A 24,771-nucleotide genomic window follows, 5' to 3' on the forward strand; every position below is an offset into this window, starting at 1 on the left:
GTTCTGAGAAGCTGTTACAAACAGATATAAGCTAGTGACAATTTCTTTTTTTCTACCTTTAATGTGACAGCTATCTAGAGATCATCAGTCTAAGAAGTTAACACACTGAAGATGGAAGACCAAGAAGATGAATGAAGTTGAGTCTTAGATGTCAATAAGCCAGTAAGTTAACCTACTCTAGAAGAGAAGTGAATCCGGTTTCTTTTTAAGCAATGAGAGCATCCTAGCTGGTTCAAACTAGTTATGAAGTTACCGAATTAGTGTGAAAAAAAAAAAACAAAAAACATGATGGCGGCCCAGATTTGGGTGGTGGCAATGAAGACAGATTGGACAACTGTTTTATAACAGTGGGTGGGGTGGTAGGGGCGGGGGTGGTATGGGAAAAGCAAGTGTCAAGAATAACCCCAGGTTACTGGCTTGGTGAGTGAGTGGATGGTAGTGCTGTCAGGGTAAACATGAGAAAGGAGGCATGTTAATGGACTGGTCATCACTAGGAGTTAATGGACTGGTCAATATGAAGTAGCAGTGAAATCTTTAAGTATAACTATCCAGTGGGTGGGGAGGTAGCCCAGCACTCTGAAAACCATCCTTGTCCCGTGCGAAGTGACAACTTGCATAATAGGTCTTGATTGACACGGGAACTGCTGATGGAAGCCACGAGGAAAGGAAGATCACTGTGGAAAGTGTTTCTGCTGCTCCTCTACTATTGGCTCAGTTTTCCTCACCCTCAGTGAGAAGTGGACATAATAATGAAAGAAATTCCACAGGACTCTGAAAAAACTTGCACCACCCATTTGAGATTGTGACACAACCAACTACCTCTTTTAAGTTTTCTTTCAACATCTTGTCTGGGAAGAAATGCATCTCCTGGGACTAAAGCAAAGCCTGGGTACACATGAGGCTACTAGATAATTCTAAGGAGGTTGTGAGAACTGGACTGCACATTAATAAGGGTTTACAAAATGTGTTCTTTGCAAAGTCTCTGGGGCATTGCGCAGAGAAGATGTGAAATCACTTGGCTGGTCTCCAGTTCAGCTACTCCAGTGCTCTTTGTAAAGCCTACCCCCAGGAGTTGGGGCAGTTCCCCGGCCCTTCAGTCACACACTAAAGTCAAAGGACAGAGGCTGTGGAAGGCGAGACCCTCCCAGTGTCCCCACTCCTGGAGAGGTCTCCCTACAGCCGAGCAGGACTCCTACGTCCCACCAGGTGCTGGAACGCAGTTACCGAAGGACTGTCCTTGCTCACCTGCCCCTATCTCTCCACCTCCATTAACAGCTTTATCTGAATAATGGAAGACATAGGCTTTGGAGTCAGGAGACCAGAGTTCCAATCTTGAGTAGTTCTAATTTGAAGAAAACAGAATCCTAATTACTAATGGTGGGACCCTGGCCAAGGCAAATTATACCTCAGGCCTCAGTTTCCCCATCTGCACAATGCCGGCAACGTTACAGGGATAACAATAATCCATCACACGAGATGGATGAAAAGAACAGTTTTACAGGTAAAGAAAGCTTTGGCTTTCATCCTCCTCACTGTACTCAATTTTCCAACAAAGAGGGGGTGGGTTGGGGACGGGTGTTACCAGAGCCCATCAGGGCAACCCCTTGCCCCATCTGGCATGACTGCTACTACCAGCCATTCCAGGATTCATTTACTCTCACCAGAAAAGCCCGGTCTAGGACATGTTCTCGAAGGTCTGCTTGGTTTTTCCGCCGAGACACTTTCTTTTCCGAGGTGTCAAAAGAAGTCTTCTCACTTTCTGGACTTTCAGCTTGTGCCTCAACCATAGCCTTGGGTTTCTTCTTGAAGTTACACTTCCGAGCTACTAACCAGTGTCCTCGGCCTGTTGATGAAATCATAACAGTGAGAAGGAACACACTCCTTCCAAGTCACAATCCCTGCAGTTACAGAACATACACTGGTAATACTAAACCTCTAACTAGCTCCTCAAGAGTCAATGTGCCCCAGCTATGGTGACATGGTGGAGGCGGTCTCTGTAACTGTCTCATTAATGGGTCCCCAAACCCAGTGAAGAACATGTTTCTGCCTCCACCTTACAGATTAAAAGGCTAAGGCTCAAAAATGGGGGGTGACTTGCCTATTCCTTCCTCCACACTTTGTCTCCAAATCTAGGTGTTTTCTCAAGATTTAAAGAGTTTCTTTTTCTGCAAAACCTTCCCTAACCACCCCTCACCCCCCGGCAGAGTTCATCACTCTTTTCTGTGCCAGCTATTTATTCCCCCATTTGCCACCGCTTGGGTAAAGCACAATGTGTGATGTAACTCCACAGGGTCCATTTTCTCAGACCTTAGCCTGAATTCCATCCTTTTAGAGGAAAGGTTGCATCAGGAGCTAAGCACAGGAAAAGAACAGTTGCCATTAAAAAGAATAAAAAAACGTGTTCACTGTAGAAAGAATCAGGAAATGTGTGTGAGCCAAAAATATCAATAGAATCTGTTTTCTCCAATACTGACAGTTTACTGCAATTCACTCACTGATACTGTAATTCTCTTAGTTGTTCACTTGATTATCTCTAGTTACCTGCTAGAGCAGTCCCTGTCCACCACCATCCATTGCGCCCTTTCTTGAGTATCTACTCTGCGCCTGGTGCTGAGGGTATGGGAATGAGTAAGACTGAAGCCCTGAGTCAGAAGAGTGCAAAAATATAAGAGGTGGTGTGGAAGCCCAGTGGGGAGAGCTGCCAGTGCAGAGCATGAGCTAGATCTAGTAAGTGGAAAGTTCACTAGGTGAAGATGGGAAAACCAAGCAGACTGGGCAGACGAGCACAGGAAGTACCCAGACGTCTAGAAGACTGACATCACACAGGACAGAAGACTGTGGGGACCAGGTCAGTGTCTCCTGGCTCCCCTGGCCCCCCTGGCCACTGCTGCCAATCCCGCCTCTTAGATCCAGCCCCTGCTGTGTCTCACATGAGCCATCTCCCATTGCCACTCTGTCCTGATACTGCAGGTGTCCACCTTCTGGGGCAAAGACTTTGGTTGTTCTTCTTTGTCCCATCCTATAGTCCCGACTCCTAGAGACTCTTAGGAAGGCAGAGTATGCCAGGATATGAATATGAGAGGAAAAAAGAGAATGAGGCTTGGAATTCAGGAGACTCGGATCAGTTGGAGCAGAAAAGACCTTGAGGGCTAGAATAAGAGCTCAGGTTTGAATTGGGGCAGGCTCTTAGCAAGAAGGGTACTGTGGGAAGGGTTTTGTTTTTTTTTTCCATCTGTAGTTTTTCACTTTGAAGTAAAAACAATAGAGTCCCAGTGCCACCTTCATTCATTTCCATGTTAACATTTTGTAACATTATAATTACAGTGACTAAACCAAGAAATTAACACTGTACAGTATTACTAACTCATATACAGCCCTTTGAATTTTGCCAGTTGTCTCACTAATGTTCTCTTTCAGTTCCAGGATCTAATCAAAAAGTCACCTACCCTCCTCTGGTATCCGAAGAAGATTTTTGGCTGGAAAGCAGTTGCTCAGGTAAGGTTTCCCATCATCCAGCTTGTAGATTCCTGATGCGGCCATCTCCCTGGCAGCGAGGCAAGGAAATCAAGGGAGCAGAAGAGTGAGGAGTTGATCCGCACCACAGTGCATCTTGTGGGCCCACTATAGGCTACACACAGCTACCCACGAGGCCCCCAAGGCCTCCTGCCCTGCTTGAGAAATGGCCTGGCCCTTGAAATGAAGAGGAAGGCAAGGCCTTGGGCCTTTCAAATCAACCCTAACTTACTAGAACACCAGCAAGAGCATCATGTTGGGGTTCAGACAGACCTGTTTTGGATCTTTGCCAATCACAGAGTGAGGAAAGAGAGCTAGGATCCAAGCCAGGTCTCTTTCCTCACTCTGTGACTGGCAAAGTTACTCTCTGACTAAGGCTCCGTTTCCTTATAGGTAAAATCAGGGTAATAATACCTACCTTAGGAATGAGATGATGGTCAAGCTAGAAAGGTACATATTAAGTGTTCACTAGAAATTTTCTTTGTTTTGACAGAGTTCAGAAAGAGGGGAGTTGAATTTTAGGTAGATTGATATACTTATAGTGAGATATGAATGGAATCAATAGGGCTACAGGGATGCACTCAGTTTTCTGATAGAAAGATACTGGTCCTCCCTGGTGGCATAACGGGTTAGGATGCAGCACTGCAAGCCAGCCACAGCCGCTTCAGTGAGGGTTTGATCCCGGCCCTAGAGGTGACCCACATGGTGCAGCAGGTGGTTTCTGTCCTCCCCACTGCTCCCCTCAGCAGTGTACTTCATCAATCTACCTGTTGTGCTCCCCACTCTGTCTCTGGTGAATCCTCTCACTGCCCCTGAACCTCTACTCTGTACTCAGTTCTGGGCAAATCTTAAAAATCTTTAAAAAATAAATAAATCTTAAAAAAAAAAAAAGATACACATTCCAAACAGAAACAAACAGAAAGGGTTCAGGACTGAGGGCATGGTGGTTGGCAATCTGGTACACTTAAAAAAAAAAAAAGAAAGAAAGAAAAAGACAGCCTGACTCAAGATGGGGAAACATGTATTTCTGGGAGTCCTGGACAGTAGGGTGCCTGTTCTGCAGGCCCTTCAGTGTCATGCTAGGAGTTCAGGCTTCACCTTGCAAGGATCTGAGCTGAGGAGAGCTATGACCCATGCTGAGCTTTAGAAAAAGAGGTCTGATAGGGATGCTAGGAGAAAAGGGATTCCACTGACTGATCACTGAATAGTGACAATTCTTAGAGATACTGTTCCAGTGTACTTTTCACTCTTTCACTGCTTTGTCTCCCTTCATGTCCCAGGTAGAATGCTGTGATGAGCCTTGGACTGGATTCCTACCGAGCATTGCCTAGGTCTGGCCTTGCAGACCCTGGCAGTACTAAGTCCTACCCCTTTCAGCTCCCATTAAGTTATTAAGTTCACACCATCATTTTCTATTCCTAAAACATTCATTTTCTATTCCCAAAGCTCACATTCAGTCTTCGCTGCTTTTGTTCTTGCTGTTCCATTACTTAAAATAGTCTTCTCCATCTGGTTGATTGCATTCTTTAAGATTCAGCTCAAATACCAAATCTTATAGGAATAAATCACTAATGAAAGATCCAAATTTCTTAAACCTGAGTTCTTAGAGAGCTGATATTTTTCTTAAAAAAGGATAGAGCTGAGGCATACCGTGGGAGAGAGAGGATCGGAACAGGGTAGGGGACAACACAAGGGGCTGTGGTGATGGGTCACAGATGCCATGGTGGTAGGGGAACTTCAGGGACGACACCTGAGGGGAAAAATCAGATACTGTCCAAAAATGAACAATGAAATAAGAAAATACTCCTAATTAAAAATAAAGGACTCAGCCATTCTCAAATCTGCTTTGGAACTGCTTCAGGCAATTTGGGGTGATAAAGGTTTGGAAACATGCAAACCCCTGGCAAGGTGATGGGATACTGTGGAAAAACTGTGGGACCCACAGGAAGGAGCAGAGAGTTGAACTAGGATCAGGTGTCCAGGGAAGATGTTACCTGCAAGTGGCGAGTTTGATGAGTGGGGTGGTGCAGAGGGGACGGGCAGAGACTCTGTAGACAGAAGGGTTAAATGTGAGCCTATTTCTACCATTAGGTTAAGTGGACTTGGTTAAATGCTTCCCTTCATGGCTCAGATTCCTCACATATGAAATGAGGATAAAAACCTGTGCCCCGGAAATTTTTTTTAGAATTAAATATGATAAATAGAAAGGGGAAAAAGCTTTTTTCTACCCCTCCCACAAAGCCTCTACTAAACTTCCAGTGGGAAATGCATGCAGCTTTTGCTAAACCCTGGGGAAGTTCTTTTATGGATAGAGTACTTTTTTCCACATAAAATTCCCAACAATCATGATGGCGTTCTTTTAATGGCCCATGAACATGTCCAATTTACTCTCTTGCATCTTTAGAAGGCTTACAGGAGACACCCAATAAACATGTTGGACCAAATGAAGGATATGATAGTATAAACTCCAGGGGCTCAAGGGCTTTTTTTTTCCCTCAAGATTTACTTATTTATGAATACAGAACTGAGGTACAAGCCAGAGGTGCAAGGGCGGTGAGAGGATTCACAAGAGACAGAGTGGGGAGCAGAACAGGCAGATTGACGAAGTACACTTCTGAGGGGAGCAGCAGGCGAGACAGGAGAGGTCTGCTGCGCCATGTTGGTCACTTCCCTGGCTGCAGATCAAACTCATGCTGAAGCAGCTACTTACTGCTAGCCTCCTAGTGCTGTGCTTTAACCCACTGCGCCACCAGGGAGGGTCCTCTGGGGAAGGTCCGCACAAGGGCTTTGAATGCATATATCTAATCTCCCTAATTAGACTCTAAGCTCCTCCAGAGGAAAGACTGCATCTAAGGTGTTCATTTTTTAATTCCCAGCACCTAGCATACAATAAATTTCATAACAGTGGAATGAATGAATGATACTGATATCTCCTTTGGTCCAACACAAGGCACTGAGAATTTCATGAACCCTAATCACCCTGGAAAGGCTTGGAAGTCCCTATGTGCTCCCATGACAACCTATACTTTTCCTATTGGAATATTGAATACTTTATTAAATTGTTTTGCTCCCAATTTCCCACTTACTATGAGGCACATGATATACCTTATTCACCTAAGTAATCTTCAAGCCTAGCACTAAAAATGCACTGGGAAGATGAATGGGTAGATAGCCAGATTGGGAAACATTAATAGTCATTCAATCTATCTTTCAAGAAATCTCTCTTATAACCAACCTGCCTATCTGCTACATGAGTAAGTAAACATCTGGAGAATGTTAGTTATGATGACTGCTGGAGAAGACACAGTAACTCACAGAGGACGGAGCCTTGCCTCTGGTCTGTGTAGTACTTACTTGATCTTTAACCTTGGGAAAGCCCCCTTGATTTCCTTCCTTTTTTGCTTCTTCACTTGTTTCTTCACCTGCAAAACAGACATTGCACTCCCTCTTAGCCTGCCATTCAGATATATATGCCTTCATATATTAATGTATACTATGGTGACCCTTCTGCTCTAAACTATACTGTACCTGGGGCCTAGAAAAATACCACAATCAAAGATCTCAGATAAAGATGTAGAGAAGAGAAGGAGACATAGACATATATAGGAAGGTGGAACAGATCATTTTTGACAGTGGGATGGGGCTAGAATGCTTAAATAATATTTGCAAATTAAAAACCAGTATGGAAAGGACGGTTTATGATTATTCACATAAATTTATACACAGTAAAAGTAGCAGAGGCAAAGTTGAAAGATAAACACAATCTGGGAAAAGATATTTGCTACGCATAACGCACAAAGGATGAATCACTCAGGTTTGTGGGGGGCATAGAAACATGAACACAACTAGTCATAGAAATTCACTTCCCTCTGAGAAATACTAGGTGATAAGGTGTAAATTTATAACTGATGGGCTAGTAAGGGCATATAAACCGCCTAGAAAGTAACCCTAGGAGAAATATGAATTTATCTATATGGTGGGAAAAACTAATTCCACGTTCCACACTAGCAGCTATATGTCTGGTTAGCTTCAGCTATTTTGGTCTCTATCTCAAACTTGAAGCAGATAACTCTCAGACTAACTGTAGTGTCTCTCAACTCACACACACACATACACACACGCACACAGGAATTCTCATCTGCATACATGTGCTGTTCCATTCCTTTGATCGATCACACTTTTGCTGCTCTTCTTTGTTTGTTTATATGGATAACTCTCCTCTAACTCTCCCCCCTCAGGCTGCTCCTCTTCTGTGCTACCACCTTAGGCCTACCTCCTAATGGTGGCACTGCCAAATTGTACTTTTCATCACTTATCCTAGGCTGCAAGTATCTCTAACACCAGACCTCTACCTTTTTCCTTTATCTCCAGGAAAAGGCACTAAACTGAACCAAACTGAACCAGGGAAACAACACTACAGGACCTCTTGCTTCTGTCTGAGAAAGGAGAAATCAGAAACAAGGAAGGTTTCACCGAGTAGATAGCTTGAAAAATGAGAAGTTATAATAAAAAATGAACACAAACAGCTATAGCAGTCCTCTTTGGATTGCTTCACAGAGGTGAAGAAACCTTGTCTAACAAACATTATTTAGTGGTAAGTATTTCACATGAATGTGAGCTTCATTGAGATAGCTATCTTGTCTATTTTACTTGGGGATACATCCTCAGTGATTAGAATAGTGACCACTACAGAGTAAGCACTGTATTTGTTCAATCATTTGAGTACTTATGAGGGGGGTCATGGGGGGTAAAAAACAAACAAGTGATACAATGTAATAGGGGAGCATAAAATACAATCCTATTTTGTGATAACTCCAAGTTACTAGAACAAAGGTTCCAGGAGAGTAGGAAACCTACTCTACACACACACAGTAATTCTTCTCATCTGCATACATGTGCTGTTCCATTCCTAACTGGCTTGATGCCCCTGTATCCCTTAGTACAGTCCAGCAATGTTGGTGCTTAAAAAATATTTGTGGGGGAAAATGGAAAAAAAAATGCAGACACTATTACATCTAAAACTGAAAAAGCAGGGAACATACCACAGGTTCGGGTGTGCAAAAACTGCTAGCTTCTAAATCAGGTTCTGATACACGCTATCTGGGCTTGGGTTAGCCCTTAGTTTCCTTATCTGACAGGGCTTGTAGGGGACTAAATTAAAGGATGAATATAAATGCATATAGGACACAGTCTGGCAGACAGAAGACACTCGGTAAATGTGAGTTCTCAATGACACGAAAACATTGCAAAATCTAAGATGACAATCATTGGAGAATAACCTGTAAGTCCTGTAACAGGACAAGAAAAGGATGAAAGACGAGTTCCTGCCACCTCTTCTACAGAAATTCTACAACAGGAACGGGGAGGACTCTCAGGCAAACTTAAGTGTCCGGTCGTACCTGCCTCCGGCGTCGCTTCCGCCTCCGAGGCGACCGTGGGGCCGTCGTCCCGAGCAGGCGGGATGCGCGCCTGCGACCCTCCCGGGGATCTCTAAGCCGCTCCACTGTGGCGCCTATCACTAGCTTCTCCACCCCTTAGTAACCGCGACGCGGCATTAGCAATGTAGGCGGCAACCGGCGACGAGAGCTTCTAATTACTACAAGTCCCAGCAAGCCCCGCGGCCACTTCCTCTGGTAATGTCACGTCAGCAATCCTCGACTTCGGATCCCGATAAACTCCGCGCGCCGCCTCACGCCGTCAGCGGCAGCCAATCGGCTTGGGACAAGTCGGAGGGGTGGGAGTCGCTGAGGCGGAGAAGATGGCGGCAGCGGGTGCACAAGGCGGGAGGACTGGTGGTGGCGGAGGTGGTGGTGGCGCCGGCGGTGGCTCCAGCTGCGGGACAAGCAGTAGCCGTAGCGGGTTGTTGGATAAGGTGAGGAGCCGGTTCTAGAGGATATATAGGGCCTGGAGAGGTCCCGGAGGGGCTTCGATGCAGCGAGTCCTCCTTCCCATCACGCCCCCGTTTTCTTCAGCTTCTTGAAGGGGGAGTATACCTAGCCTGGCCCGTTTTGAAATGCTGTAAGCTCCTGTAGTCCGTTCTCTCTCCCACCTCAAGCCCGTGCTTGTCTTTGGGTTTTTCTCCTTTGGGAAGTGTTCTAGGTCCTTAACGTTGGTTACCATAGCTGCTGATAAATTGGTTCCCACATTGCAACGTGAACATCTCTTTTCCTCTGTGGCGCCGGGACCTGTTACTGTTAAGTGCGTCCTTTTTACCGACTGGGAAAATCGAAGACCTTAAGAATGTAACCGGCTACTCAAAGTCGGTAACCACCGAACTCTTGGGCACTATTCCCCTTGCGTGTGCTGCATATGTCAAGTACTCGTTGACCTTCGTTTGCTTACTGAAAGGTCTAGGCGTTTTGTCACTGTATTCGAGGATCCGGAAATTATTATTTGAGAATTGGCCTTCCCTGCTGGGTCGACCAGAAGCCTTTAAGATTTTATCTATTTCCTTTCACCCTCCCTCTTCTTTTACTCTGCAATCAAGTGCACTCAGTGAATCGAATTCACGAGGCTGCTGATGTTGGCCTCTTCTGCCCCTCTAGCTTTTTTGAGTTTTGTGGGGGTTTTTTTGCCCTAGGAACAAGGACTTTTTAAAAAGAAGGATAAAAAAGAATTTGTGTCCGAGTTTACCCATATTGCCCTTTGCATAGCGTCTTGCAGAAAACCATTGGGTAAAGATCTAGGACCTTAGTGCCTTTGGCTGTGTGAATAAGCATATTCTCCCTATGTCTCCATCTGTAAGTTTCATACAGATTCTGCCTTCCAGCTGAGTAAGCACTTCATAGCCTCTGCTCATCCTAGCCCATTAACTGTTTTTGTTCTTCTCTCCATTTGGATTATCACCATTAAATAGGTATTCTGATAAGGTACTGATTATACTGGAAAGTATATGTTATCACTGTGTTACTGGAAAGACCTGGATTTGGGGATCATACTATTTGGGGTTTGAAGTAGCACTGTTAATTTAAAACTATGTGAGGTTGAAAAGTCAGTTAATTAAGCTTCCCTTAGGGTTTGGGGGAGATACAAATGAGATGATATATGTGAATGTTCTTTTTAACCTTTAGTATTTAATATAAACGTGTGATAGCAAAGAAATAAATCCAGATCCTACTATCAGCGTACTCAGTATAGCTAAGTATAGGAGATGCAGGACCAACATATTTAACAGAGAAGTACGTGATTTATTCCAATTATACTTTTGTGTAAGTAGATAGCTACATGTTTTCACACATAGCCATTTACTGATTTCCCTGACATTTAAGCAGTTACTTGCAGGTTGAGAACCATTGTCTTAGATGATTTTTTTTTAAAGATTTATTAATTTGTGCATACAGAACTGGGGTACAGGCCAGAGGTTCAGGGGCAGTGAGAGGATTCACCAGAGACAGTGGGGAGCAGAACAGGCAGATGAGTGAAGAACACTGCTGAGGGGAGCAGTGGGCGGGTCAGGAGAGGTCTGCCCGGGCTTATGGATCACCTCTGGGCGGGCGGGGATCGAACTCATGCTGAAGTGGCTTTAGCTTCTTAGTGCTGTGCTTTAACTTGCTGTGCACCAGGGAGGGCCTGTCTTAGATGATTTTTACGTCCCTTCTGGCTCTAACAATTTAAGTGTTTTTTTGTTGTTTGGGTTTTAATTTTTGTGTGTGTTTTAATCTATGCTGCTTAATCCGTAGTGGTTTCTCTAAATTGTTTGTAATGAAGAAAGCTTGAGGTTTATCTGTTCCAGTCTCCTCATTTTATAGACATGGACATGGTTGGACAAGCTGCAGCAGCTTTCCTAAGACCACTCGTGAATTAGCACACAAAAATTTTTTATGTTGAAGTAAAAAATAGCAAGTACTATAATAGTATTAGTTTGCAAGACATTGTCTTAAAAACACTACTTTGTTTCTTTAAACACAATTAAGGCAATGTCAGAACTGGGTCACAGGCACAAGTATACCATCTACAAGTCTTGCAATCTAAGCCATGAGCAAGGAAGTGAAAAGACAGTGCACAGAGGAACGAAAATATTTGTAAATCATACTTGATAATATATGTAGACTATGTAAAGAATCTTACAACTCAATAATAAAAAGACAGTCCACCATTAAAGAACAAAGTATATGAACAGAAAAGCTTCCCATTGAGGGTATCTAGGTGAGCAGTAAACACTTGAAAAGATATACAACATTATTAGTTGTTTTTATGTTCCTGATAGCCCCAAAGGTGCCAGGGTCAGCATCATTAGTTATTAGAGAAATTGATATCAGAACTACAGTAAGGAGGTAGCACTTTACACTCTCTAGGCTGGCCATATCCAAAAATCAAAAAAGTAACTGGTGTTGGTGAAGATAGGGATAAAATGGAGCCGTGACATTGCTACTGGGAATATAAAGTGATGCAAGTGCTTTGAAAGCAGGTAGTGACTTCCTCAGAAAATTAAACATAGTGTTACTATTTGTTTGGCTCAACATACTCCACTGCTAGGTGTAAACTTCACCAAACATTTTCAGTTTTGTTGGGTTTACATTTAGGAGTGGAATATGTAGCACTGTGATGGAATATTATTTGGTTATAAAAAGAAAGAAAGTACTGACAATTTGCAATATGAATGAACATTGAAGACTGCTGAATTAGAGCACCAGTCACAAAGGCCCCATATCGTCTCTGTTCATTTATATGAAGTATGGAATGGGCAAATCTGTACAGAGAAGAGCGGTAGTTGCCAGGGCTAGTGAGTTGGGGTGATGGGTGGGAATTTCTGCTTCTATGTCCTCGGTATCTTTTTGGGGTGATAAAAATAACATGAATTACATGGTGGATAGTGAACAACCTTCTGACTATACTGAGTAGCACTAAATTGTACATTTTTAATCGTGAGTTTTATGGCCTGTGAATTATATTTCAGTTTTAAAAACTTCATTCTTTCATCTTTATTGTCTTTATGGTATAACCTTTAAAGCTTCATTTTATTAGCATTTTGAACAGTTTATTCATCATGTAACACAGTTGTGTCACAGATGTTAATGAACACTATCTGTCTAGATTCCTTTTATCTGTGGCCTTTACCATTCCAGTGCTCTGACCTTATGTCAAACTTCAGTTGTTTTTCATATTATCAGATCTTTAAGTAGCATGACTCATTGATCACTTTTTTTTGGGAAATATTTTCTTTTTCTTTTTTTTTTTTATTTTTTATTTATTCATTCAGAACTGCGGTAGAGGCCAGACATGCAGGGGCGGCGAGAGGATTCACCAGAGACAGAGTGGGGAGCAGAACAGGCAGATTGATGAAGTACACTGCTGAGGGGAGCAGAGGGTGTGTCAGGAGAGGTCTGCCACGCCATGTGGGTCACCTCCCAAGTGGGGATTGAACTCACACTGAAGTGGCTGCGGCTCTTCAGTGCTGTGCTTTAACCTGTAGTGCCACCAGGCAGGGCCCTGGAGATATTTTCTTCAGATCATTTCTAGAACACTCCTTATCCCAGGACTCAGCTTGAGATATCTCACACCTACCTGTATACATACTCTTCCTTCTCAGGACATCTGGAGGTACCATAATTTGTTTAACACACTATAGATGAACGTTTAAGTTGTAGTTCTCTCTCTCTCTCTCTCTGTTTCTCTCGTATTCACTTTTCTCTAACAGTCTAACAACAGTTCCCCTAAGCACAGTCTTTGGGAATCTTTCTAAACCTTTATAATGAGGAAATTGGAACACGGTTTGTCAAGACTGTTCTTAATCTTAGTACTTAGTTTTTAATTTAAAATTTAAAATGTTCCTTCTAACTGATTATACTGTTTTCTACAGTTACTGCATAGTGGTTAAAATATAAAAGTTGCTCACTAACAAAGATATATTAAGGGAGATTCACCTCATTTTGATAGTGTCGAAAAGTTCATGGATGTGTATTTTCTGCGTTTTTTGGTCACAGAATGACAGGATGGACAAGTTGAACAAGTGAATTTCTTTTCTAGATGGGTAAAATGGAGATGGAATGCGTGAGTTCACACTACAGTCTGCAGCCTGTGTGAGTGTTCTAGGTTGGGCTTTGGTAATGTTTTGTCTTCTTAGCATGGAGACAGGTTACATTTGAGTACACCTGGTCTGCTTCAGTTTCATTTTTAACTATTTTGACTTCTAGCTGTTCAGTATGAGAAGACAGTAAACGTTTTGTATATTTGAGGCTATTCCTATGGAAATAAGTAGCTCATTTTATTTGAAGACATGTTATGAAGAGATGACATGTCTCTTAATGCACGACTCATCTACTTGTTTTACAGTGGAAGATCGATGACAAGCCTGTAAAAATTGACAAATGGGATGGATCAGCTGTGAAAAATTCTTTGGATGATTCTGCCAAAAAGGTACTGAGGGGTTTGAGAGCATGTATATTAACTGGCCATCTCCTTTTTCCTCTGTAGCTTTTCAGTGTTGGGAATTGAGCAAGAGATCAGTTTCTAAAACCACTAAGTATGGGAAGATGTGTTAAAGTGTAAATGTTCAAAGTCTCTTTGTTGAATTCCAAAGCTGATAGTCTCATGCTTTTGAGGTTAATTTGCCTAGAACATAGAACAGTCATTAATGTGATCATCTGTCCACTTTAAAGAAGGGAAGAAAATGTTCATGGTGGGGAAAACTGAGGACTTAAAAAGAATTATATGAGAAGTTCATACACTGTTTTACTGGATTTGTTGTAAACAACTTCTGTGGTAAAATTGTGATACTTTATATAACTTTTTACATAACTTATCATGGAAATGAGTAAAAGCAGGCACTAGAATGGGAGCATTCCTTTTAATTTGATTCCTGTTCTTCTCCCTAGGTACTTCTGGAAAAGTACAAGTATGTGGAGAATTTTGGTCTAATTGACGGCCGCCTCACCATCTGCACCATTTCCTGTTTCTTTGCCATAGTGGCTTTGATTTGGGATTATATGCATCCATTTCCAGAGTCTAAGCCTGTTTTGGCTTTGTGTGTTGTATCATATCCTTTATTATGCTCAGGTTTGCTTTCTAGTGATTTATTTTTTTAATTTCTGATACTTTTCCCTGCTCCCAAAAAGCAAACTTTAATGTTGGGACCTGCTAATGTTGGACTTTAATATGAGGTGTGGGTATCTGTGTGTTTACATATTAATTATCACTGATACTATAGATTTCATATGGATGTTTTGTCTAATTCTGTCTAGTTATTAAGTAGACATTGTTATATAATCCATATGTGAGTGCTAATAGCAAAACACAGTAATAGCGAGACCCAACTTTTTCTTAACTCAGAACTTTTTGCATTGGACCAGCTGCTTCAAAAGTTCCAAGTTCTACTCTGAGTCAGGTTTTCTTGAAGCTGCGGGGCTGGACTGGGAAGTACTAAGCAGGAGGTGTAGGTGTGTGTGTGCCCACATGTGCCTGTGCATGTGTTTAAAATCTTTCCTGGAGATAAGAGAAGCTGAGTTTGAAGTTCAAGCAGCTTAAATGCTGCTTATTTAAAATATGGATAATACCTATTCAGAACTGTAAATGAGAGTTTTATAATGGGTTTGGTATATGCTGGGGTCTCAGTTGTTTCCCTTCTGCTCTCCTTTTTATAAATACAAAATCATGTTTGTTACCTCCCATTATATTATTATAAAAGTTACACACTTTCATACTAACAGTTTTCATATAGATCACATATGATCAGTCTGTCCATACTGTACTTTAACTTACAAAATATATTGGATGTTTTTCCATGTTAAAATACACAGACCTACCACCTTCTTAATAGCCACGTAGTGCTGAGTGACTGCTGTGTGTCAGCATTGTATGGCTTTAAAATCGTTTTGTAGGCAGTTTATTTTTCTTACTAATACTGTCTTTACTTGAAATATTTCTTAAAAATTCCACTCTCAGAATGTTTTTCAGAGGAGTTAGCAAGCCCTCTAACAAAGCAGTTCCTGATCAAAAATGTATTATCTAAATTGATCCTAAAGCTCAGTCCACAGAGTTGACACCTCGACTCTTTTCCCTAATCAGATAAATAGCCCCTCTATTAGTTTTACTATTACGATTACTCAAAAGAATGTGCCATAGGTTCTAGAGACAGTTTCCAAAGGGTTCCAAAGAGAATTGAACAGTAACAGCAACATTATTACAAATCCATGATCTCACAAGCAGCCTCCTTAATAGAATTTCATTTATTTGGTTATATTTATCTTAAATGAAACAAGATCTTGCTATTTTTATAATCATGTCATTTTTATATGTAATAGTAATGATTACCATTATACATTTTAAAATAATGAATCCATACATAAACATATGTATGACATAATTGTTCACAAACTAATTTGAAGATACTTTATAATTACTTAAAAATTAGTTGAACATGAACAAGTCCATTGTTATTGTTAGTTTTGATTTTATAGAGAAATAAACATGAGTCTTGACAAGCTAGGTAAAAGAGGATCTTTTTATATATGTTGTTTTTGAACAGAAAATATGAGCTGGCTTATTGCCTACAATATCCCTGCCTTCCTTTTTGAGGCATTGTTTGAAGTATTAACCAGAGAGAGCCTTGCTTCTTCCCTAGTACTACCTTTATGAAAGTTATTACAGCCCTTGGCTTGATTTGTGTTGTTTCTTTCCTTTGTGCATATTTGTGTTTTCCCCTTAACTTTATTTGAACCTATTTTGTGATGATGGGAATCCTGACCATTTATACCTCATATAAGGAGAAGAGCATCTTTCTTGTGGCCCACAGGAAAGATCCTACAGGGATGGATCCTGATGATATTTGGCAGCTGTCCTCCAGTCTCAAAAGGTATGACTCCTCACAGACCTACAGATGCTTAGATCTTTGTGTTGGGTTTTCCCCTGGGTACTGAGTTGTTAACAGCAACAGACTATTGTGTTCCTACTCTATGTAGTAGAAACACTGCATGTTACACTGCTGTAAAATGAAGAAAAGTGTATGAATGACCTAAATATAGTCATTTTTCCCAGTACTGACTTCTGTGACACTGTTAAATTGCAGGATGATGTACTTTGGTGGACAAATGAGGATTTTTTTCCCCTTGTGATCAATTAACTGAGCTAGGTAGAGTGCAGAACTGTCAAGGGCAAAGATGTGAAGACAGTTTCTTTGAAGATCTCCATTAACTTGTTTTCCGTGACCCTGCATATACTCTACAAATCAGGGTTCCCTGGAGCACAGCAATGGGCAGCCCAGAGCAGCATAGTTGAGTCTGTTTATGACCAGCAGTGGGTGTGACTTTGTGCAGCTGACACCCCTGGTCTTTGTAGAGATCCAGAACGCAATTCAAATCCCAGCTTGTCTCTAGCTGCATTTGACTTTTGGTATGTCATGTAAATTACTTGAGCCTCACCGGAGTGAAATGTGACTCCTAGAGTTGTTAGAAAGATGAGATGGCAGTTATAAAAATAGTGAATGTCTTTTTTACCACACACATCCTTCTAATTGTGCCAGTTGTATAACCTCATTTAAAACAACTTTTTTTTTTTTTTTTTTTTAGATAAGAACGTAGATCCAATGGGCTTAGTGAATTTTAAGTCCAGGTGAATTTGAGCAAGAATTTCAGCTTAAGCCTGGACCCAGAACTTGTGCTTTTAGTCACTGTTCTAAAAAGACAGGTAGCAATTCCTAACACAGAGGGCTTGTAAATATAATGATTGGTATGTGAAGTGTAGCATCAACACCAAACAGCCTCTGTCATTACTAATTTGTAGAGATCCCAGTGAATCGAAGTAGAGCTTTATTCTGCTTTGGCAGCTGAGTTCTTATCTCCTCCTGGCAGGGCTCCTGGCTCCCCTTTGACCTTATTCATCATAACTACAGCCTGTGCCAAGACAATAAAGCACAGTTGCTGAATTCTAGAACCTAGCAACATGTTGATTCATTATTTTCATTCCGACTGAATTGTTTTAACCACTTTATTGAGATGTAGTTCACATACCATATAGTTCACCTGAAGTGTGCAGTTAAATGATTTCAAGTGTATTTACATATATTTGCAACCATCACCACAGTCCACAATTTCATCACCTCAAAAAAAACCTTAAACCCTATCCTCCCATTTCCTCTAACATTAAATAGCCATTAATCTATTTTCTGTCTCTTTAGATTTCATATGAGTGAAATAATTTCTTAAAGCATTAAATCATGTAAGGTGCTTTTGAACAGACTACTTTGACTTATTCTCTTCATTGATTGTGTGGCATGTATCAATATTTCATTTCGCTTTTATGTCAGGCAGTACTCCTGGCATAAAATAGATATATCACATTTTGTTTTCCATTTATCAATTGGACATTTGAGTTATTTCTACCTTTGGGCAGTTAGGCATAGTGCTGTTGTAAAAATTCTTCTTTTTTTTTTTTTAAGGTTTATTTATGCATGCAGAACTGGGGTACAGTCCAGAGATGCGGGGGTGGGAGTGTGAGAGGATTCACCATAGTCAGAGTGGGGAGCAGAACAGGCAGATCAATGAAGTACACTGCTGAGGGGAGCAGCAGGTAGGTCAGGAGAGGTCTGCTGCACTTGTGGGTCACCTCCAGGGCTGGGGATCAAATTCACACTGAAGCGGCTGTGGCTGAAGCGGCTGTGGCCAGCTTCACAGTGCTGCACTTTAACCTGCAGCACCACCAGGGAGGGCCCGCCCTTTTTTTTTTTTAAAGATTTATTTATGCATACTGAAAGACAACAATGCAGGGGGTGAGAGTATTCACTAGAGACAGAGTGGGGAGCAGAGCAGGCAGATTGACAAACTATACCACTGAGGGGACCAGCGGGGAGACAGGAGAGGTCTGCTGCACCATGTGGGTCACGTCCCTGGCTGGGAATCGAACTCTTGCTGAAGTAGCTGAGGCCAACTTCATAATGCTGTGCCTTAACCCATTGCACCATCAGGGAGGGCTCTGTTATAAAAATTCTGGTATACATTTTTGTGGATATATATGCCCCCATTTCTCAGGTAATATATCTGGGAGAGGAATATGTGGGTCGTTTTAACTCTTTGATTGCATAAAGAATTTTCAGAGTATTTTCCAAAACAGCTGTACCATTTATAATCTCATCAGTAATGTATTAGGTTTCTGATTTTCTACATTTCTTGTTGACTTTTTTCAACTGCCACAGTGTGTATGCCTGTGGAGAAGTATGCCACCTTTCTTTCTTCTCATTGTAGTTAAATACAGACCTTTTTCCTCAAACATAGCTCCTGCTCATTGGTACCTCACCAGCATACTCTTCCCAAGCCTTTGTGATTTAATTCCCAGGTTGATGTTTATCCTGATACTCTGATCTCTTGCATTTCCTTCTTCTTTCCTCTGAGTGTCTTGTTTTCTATAATGTCTTAAACACTTACTTTCCTGGACATACCTCAGACCTTACTGTTACTGATAACCATTTTCAATAATTTCAGTATTTAGTATCCCAATGGTGGCCTGGCCAGGGCTTCCTGTTTTTCTAGATTCTCCCATTTCTCTTGACCCAGTGGTTCTTCAGTCCCAGTGGCATCTACAATCTTCACACTATCTTTTTTTCTTCCCTCTGTCCCTTCATCATCTCACTTCCTTTTTGCCCAGCATTGTTTCCGTGGCATTTCTGTAAGTCAGTTACTCATTTGCTGCCCTTGGAGAATCTCTTTTGCTTTACTGATAAGCCTGCCCCCTGCCACACCCACCCCTCAGCTGTTCTTTCATCTTCTTTTGTTGCTGAGAAGATAGAAGTAATCAGAAATCTTCTGTTACTTCGTGTGCTCATCATAGTCTTCCTTCTCTACAGAGGCCTATCGAAGATGCCCTCTCCATTTAGCCTGTAGATTCCATCCCTTCTCACTTAATGTTTTCCTCTCTGCTGGATCATTCCATGCGGTATACAAATGTGCTCTAATTTCTCCCTCTCCCAAAATTGTTTTCTTTTCCTTTATTCTTTTCTTACAATATTCCCATTTCTCTTTTCCCTTTCTCCCATTGACTCTTGGATCGCCTATTATTTTCATTTTTCTTTGCTCATCACCATGGCCCTGTCCATAGCATTTAACACAGGTAATTATTTCCTATTAATACTTTTTAACTGGATAACATGATTTTCTTAATTTTGTCAAACTTTAATTTGCTGCTTTGTGATTTTATATTATCCCCTTTCTCTAAATTTGAAATGCCATAGTACTTGTTCTATGAACTCTTCTCAAGATACATTCATTCACTAAGTGTAATATTATCTAGACTTTCATGATTCTAAATGACATTCATATAGTGAAGATTTCTAAACATCTTATTTTCATCTTAGAATTCACTCTGAACTCCATCCCAGCTTTCTATTTGAGTGATTCCTAATAAGCATCCCAGAATTAACATTTTCAAAGCTAACTCTGCTATCCCTCAGACAAAACTACTTTCCACATCTTGATAAGTGGTAACTTAAGTATCCTAGTAGTTTAATCAGACCAAAACTCTGGATCACTTTGATTCTTCCCTCTTGGTCCTCTGGTATGTCAGCAAATCCTTTCATCTCTACTTCTAAATATACTCTGACCACACTTCATTGCTGCCATTCTCTCTCACTTGAGTTACTGTAATAAAGTCCTAATGTACCTCCTCAGCCAACTCCCTGCCTGTAGTCTATTCCCAATATAGCAGTTAGAGTGATCTGTTTAACACACATCATCTCAGTCCTCTACTCAAACCATTTCTTTCACTCAGAGAAAAAACCTAAAATCCTAAGGATGGCTTTGAGGTCCTTTCCACTCTTTGCACCCCACAGCCTTCCTTACACATGCATACTCCTCAGCTCCTGTGTTTCTCCTCCTCACTCTTTCAGTTCTCTTAGCTTTGATCTCCTTCTGTTCTTTAGAATTTCCAGGCATATTGTCTCAAGATTTTTGCATTTCCTGTTTCCTCTGCCTGGAATATTTCTTTTTCCCAAATAGCTTGTTCCCTGCCTACCATACTTAAAAGAGCATTGTATTTTTGCTTTTATCATTGGTTTCCTTGTAATGTAAAGTTCCAAAAGCCAGGGACTTTTCTGTTATCTTCACTGCTGTGTATCCTTAGTATATCTAAAACTGCCTAATATATATGGTTGGTGCTGAATAAATATTTGTTTAATAATGTGAGCTCATGTCTTGCCATCAAAGCCATGAAACTGGGGTCAAAATTTATTTTGATAGCAGGTAACAGTAGTTGGACTTGAGAAAAAAAATTGTAGTGTTGAAAATAATTCAAGAACCTTTATCCTAGCCATCTATGTTCAGAGTAACTTGACTAGACAACAGTTTATTGAGGTGATTTTTTTTGAGCACCAATTAATTATAGGCACTGTCGCATTATGACAATGATCCTGAAATGTAAGTAGTAACGTTCCCACTTTAAATTTGGAGAAACAAGCCCAAGGATTTGCTTCCTTTAAAGGCAGTACCAGTCTGATAGTCCATTGAATGTGCTGTAGTTATATGGAGACAGAAACAGGTGTGTGTGTGGGGAGGGAGGTAGAGGGATGGGAGCGAATGTCAGCCTCTCAGAGGTTGATATTATAAACCCTCTTGAATGGGTGGAGGCAGTAAAAACTTTAAAGCTATGTTAAGGTGCAGTTAAAGAATCTTTAAAATTCATCTAGTTAATTGACCTCCTTCCTGGGATCATGGTAGAACCTGGAGCTAGATTGATTAAATAGTGCAGTGACTGAGCAACCTAAAATGTAGGGACACGTGTGAGAACAGTATTTTTCACTTATTCATATAAATTTAATTATTTACTAAGTGCCAGACTAAGGATAGAAAATAAGACAAAATCTTTAACCTTAGGCTTAAGGTCTAATGGAATCTGGTGAAGAATACAAATACATAAACATTTCAAAAGATAATTTCATGGGAAATTGACAGCCTATCAATAGACCTGGTACCTGATAAGTGCTCTGTATTGAGTTGACCTCTGATTGTTGGTACTGTGGAAGGCAGAGGAGCAATACATGACAGAATTTGGGAGTGTTTGGGGAGGCTTTCCCAGAGTTTATGCCCAAGTATAGTACTAGCTGAGATTGGAGAGAAGAGTCTGCAAGTGCAGTAAGTTTGAAGTTCAGAGTCAGAGAAGATAGCCTATAGCATAACAATTTGTGACAAGAAAAGGAAAACACATAGTAATTAAATCAGACATGGCAACACCTGTGAATCAGAACCTGCATCTAGAAGACATTTCCCTGCTTTGCTTTTTTAAAAGGGTAGGTATGTGTATTTCCTTCACCACCAGTAGCTAGCTCAAGCCTGTTCTTCAGAAACATTTGGCACTTTCTTGTTACTGGTTGAATCTCTGTGTTTGGTTTTTGCTTTATTATCTTTGCTTAGGTTCGATGACAAGTACACTCTGAAGCTGACCTTCATCAGTGGGAGAACAAAGCAGCAGCGGGAAGCCGAGTTCACCAAGTCCATTGCTAAGTTTTTTGACCACAGTGGGACACTGGTCATGGATGCATATGAGCCTGAAATATCCAGGCTCCATGACAGTCTCGCTACAGAAAGAAAAATAAAATAGGCAGTTCTAAAAGCAGCCATCTTTCTGCTGGATCATGCTGAATTATGGGATGTGAGGGGAAGAAACAGAAAACTTAAAAAGGATAAAGTACGAAATGTTAAAAATATTCCTTTTGTCCTGAAATTTTAGTTCACTATGAATAAATAGGATTTTCTAGCTCAGATGAGAAATTTTAGCTCTGATACGTAGCTGTAGCCTTCTAGGTCTGCTAATGCATTGTTTTGATTTGCTTTTCTGGAAAGCAATTTTGCTAAAAGTCATGCAGACTTCTTCATAGCTAGCAGTACTTACATAGGGTATAGCTTTGTGCCATGTAGCATTTGAAGATTCCATTTTTAAAATTATTAACCAGTTGCTTGTGTTGATTCCTGTTTCAATAGCTGTTTCCCTTAATTTGGATGCAACTTCTTGTGTATGCCATTGTTCCTTCACACACCAGTTTCGTGGGTGTGTATGTATCTAATTTAGGGCAGATTGAGGGGGAACCCAGCTTTTCAATTTGTTTTAAGCAAACTTGCCTGTTACATTTTGTTCTCTTAACTAATTAAAGAAGCCAATGGCATTTTTAGTTTTATACTGTCTATGTTTCCACTAGTATATCCCTGTTGATTTGTTTATGTCCTTTATTAACTGCCATTTTATAAAATTTTTTTCAATAAAAGAAAAGAAGATGTGAAAAAATGGAGTCTTAGTCTTGATGGAAGAATGGAACAGTAAGTTTTAATTCTTATCACTAAAAGTTCCTTCTGTTTCTAGGTTCTTTTGCTGCTGAGAGGCCCCTGAGAACCTGTTGGTGAGGAACTGCTAGCTTCCAGTAATAACATTAGTGACACTCAGTACTTACTTTGTGCCAGGTAGTGTCCCAAATACTTAATGTGTATTAACTCACTAATCTAACGATCCTGAGAACTGGTATTAATCCCCATTTTATAGATGAGGAAACTAAGGAACATACTTTGAATATGTTCTCTATAGACAGCACTGAGATTTAAACCTGGATAGTCTGGCTCCACAGTTAGGAGCATTATCATTTCCAGTATTTTCCCTCTGTCAGAAAAATGCTGGGCACTTGCCCAGATGCTGTGACCTATAAGTATATTGTCCTTTTAGTCTTTACAACTGTTCAGGTCCAGCCAAGTATAATACATAAAACCATTTAGCTTGTAAGAAATCATCCTAACCTCATTTTCCTCTTTAACTAAGGAATGTCCTCCATCTAGTACCAATGGAAGATTGTAGAACGTCACTTGAGGAGAAGTTGAAGCCTTGGATTCTATGCTCTTTATTCTTATAATCCTGTCTGCATCATGCCATTCCCTGAGCTTGTATTTGGAAGAGTGTAACCTGATAATCATTTTTACAACAGAGGAGTTGGTATTAAACATGACTTCTAAAGCTTGTGTAGATTTAGACAGTGTATGACTCAACTCCACAGTAACTCCTTGTAGTACCTTCACTTTTTTTCTCTTATATGAAAATTAGTTTCACATGTTTTTAAATAACACAGAACTATGTTCTGTGGTTTTGTGAGGTTTCTTTTACTTATACTTAAGAACTTTTCCCTGTTGGTATATGTAGGTCAAACCTGTTTGTTAACAGGTACATAATATTCCAAGTATTGTTTTTGACTTAATTACTTCCCTTTTGACATGTATGTTTGCAGTTTTTCATTATTCCAGGAGAGGAGTAGGTTTTAGAGAGAAGGGAAAATAGATTTTCAAATGGGAGACAAAAGACTTGGGTTGTAACCAGATTTACTTTTAATTTGTGACCTTAGACAAATTTCATATCTTCACTAAGGGTAAATGTCTAAACCTGACAGAGATTTTAGATTACATGTCCTTTTGAGATTACAAAGGTCCCTTAACCCCACATGCAAATGCATTCATAGAAAACATTCCTTTTAATGATCAAATATGATCAAATATGTAACCCCTTACGTCTGCCTGAACCTCAGTGTGAGATTTCTTAGACTGCCTGGTGCTCTGACTCCAGAAACAGGTCGAGATCTGCTGTAGACATGGATTAGCAAGCCAGTCATGGGTTGCACATGTTTTCTCTCCACTTCATCCCTCCTTGTGCTTGTAGTATTTTAAAACCGCTTCCCATCATCACTTCAACAGGCTTTTAAGCCTCAGTTGGTGAGGCTGCAGAATGCTCAAAAGCTGTCAACCAGGTGGTCACAAGGCCTTTTGGAATGTTGGTGGGCTGCTGCCCTCCACTCCCACCCCCCAGGAAACGCTGGCATGGCATCCATCATGTGAGCCTCCTGACTCTCCTCACACCTGTCAAGAACGGACTTAGGCTTTCCAAAATAAGACCAACGAAGAGAGTAGGGAAAGATAGTTAATGTTATATATCACTGGTATATTTCAACTGCTAATGTGGATTTGGTGTCTGATGCTGTTTGTCTGATGCTGTTATATATTTCTAGAAACAATTTTTTTGCTTCAGAATATTAGGGGATGAAAAAAAATACTAAGTTCCCTTAAATACATGCAAGTTGGTTCCAAGTTAAGAGCCCTTTCACTAATTCTCCATACTTTGTATCTGTTCCTAGCTTGGCACCCCACTGTCTCTGCCTCAAACCTTGTGTCCCTGATAGAAATCTGTGGGAAAGCTGAAAATATTGCATGAATATATTTTTGTAGATTGCATACTGTCATATGTCTGCAAATAGAATAGTCTTAATGGTCTATGTTCTAAATAGAATATTCTTAAAAATCCAACCCGAAAGTACAT

General features: G+C 40.8%; 2 protein-coding genes across 2 annotated transcripts in view; one reads left to right on the forward strand and one right to left on the reverse strand.

Moving 5' to 3' along the window:
- Nucleotides 1–9,076, reverse strand: part of XRRA1 (X-ray radiation resistance associated 1) — a 47,392-nt gene extending 38,316 nt beyond the window's left edge. Inside the window, exons 1-4 of the mRNA XM_004683204.2 lie at nt 8,913–9,076; nt 6,868–6,935; nt 3,447–3,544; nt 1,662–1,843 (exon numbers count right to left, since the gene is read on the reverse strand). Of these exons, the coding sequence (XP_004683261.1) occupies nt 1,662–1,843; nt 3,447–3,540 (276 nt within the window). The 5' untranslated portion in view covers nt 3,541–3,544; nt 6,868–6,935; nt 8,913–9,076. The remainder of the gene's footprint in view (nt 1–1,661; nt 1,844–3,446; nt 3,545–6,867; nt 6,936–8,912) is intronic.
- A 157-nt stretch (nt 9,077–9,233) lies between these two features.
- Nucleotides 9,234–22,710, forward strand: SPCS2 (signal peptidase complex subunit 2 homolog (S. cerevisiae)). Its single transcript, XM_004683206.2, has 5 exons — nt 9,234–9,385; nt 13,786–13,869; nt 14,328–14,488; nt 16,169–16,303; nt 21,843–22,710. Exons 1-5 carry the CDS (start codon nt 9,272–9,274, stop codon nt 22,027–22,029), a joined length of 681 nt encoding a protein of 226 aa, XP_004683263.1. The 5' UTR covers nt 9,234–9,271; the 3' UTR covers nt 22,030–22,710.
- The last annotated feature ends 2,061 nt before the right edge of the window (nt 22,711–24,771 follow it).

The sequence above is a fragment of the Condylura cristata genome, unplaced genomic scaffold (genome assembly GCF_000260355.1).
Source record: "Condylura cristata isolate star-nosed mole 26May11 unplaced genomic scaffold, ConCri1.0 scaffold00015, whole genome shotgun sequence".
NCBI lineage: Eukaryota > Metazoa > Chordata > Mammalia > Eulipotyphla > Talpidae > Condylura > Condylura cristata.

What these genes read in the sequence shown, in the direction of transcription:
- SPCS2 (XM_004683206.2), top strand. Translation starts at nt 9,272, where the DNA reads ATGGCGGCAGCGGGTGCACAAGGCGGGAGGACTGGTGGTGGCGGAGGT. An exon ending in GTAGCGGGTTGTTGGATAAG is followed by an intron (nt 9,386 to 13,785) that starts GTGAGGAGCCGG and finishes CTTGTTTTACAG; the next exon opens with TGGAAGATCGATGACAAGCC. An exon ending in TTGGCTTTGTGTGTTGTATC is followed by an intron (nt 14,489 to 16,168) that starts ATATCCTTTATT and finishes CTTTATTTGAAC; the next exon opens with CTATTTTGTGATGATGGGAA.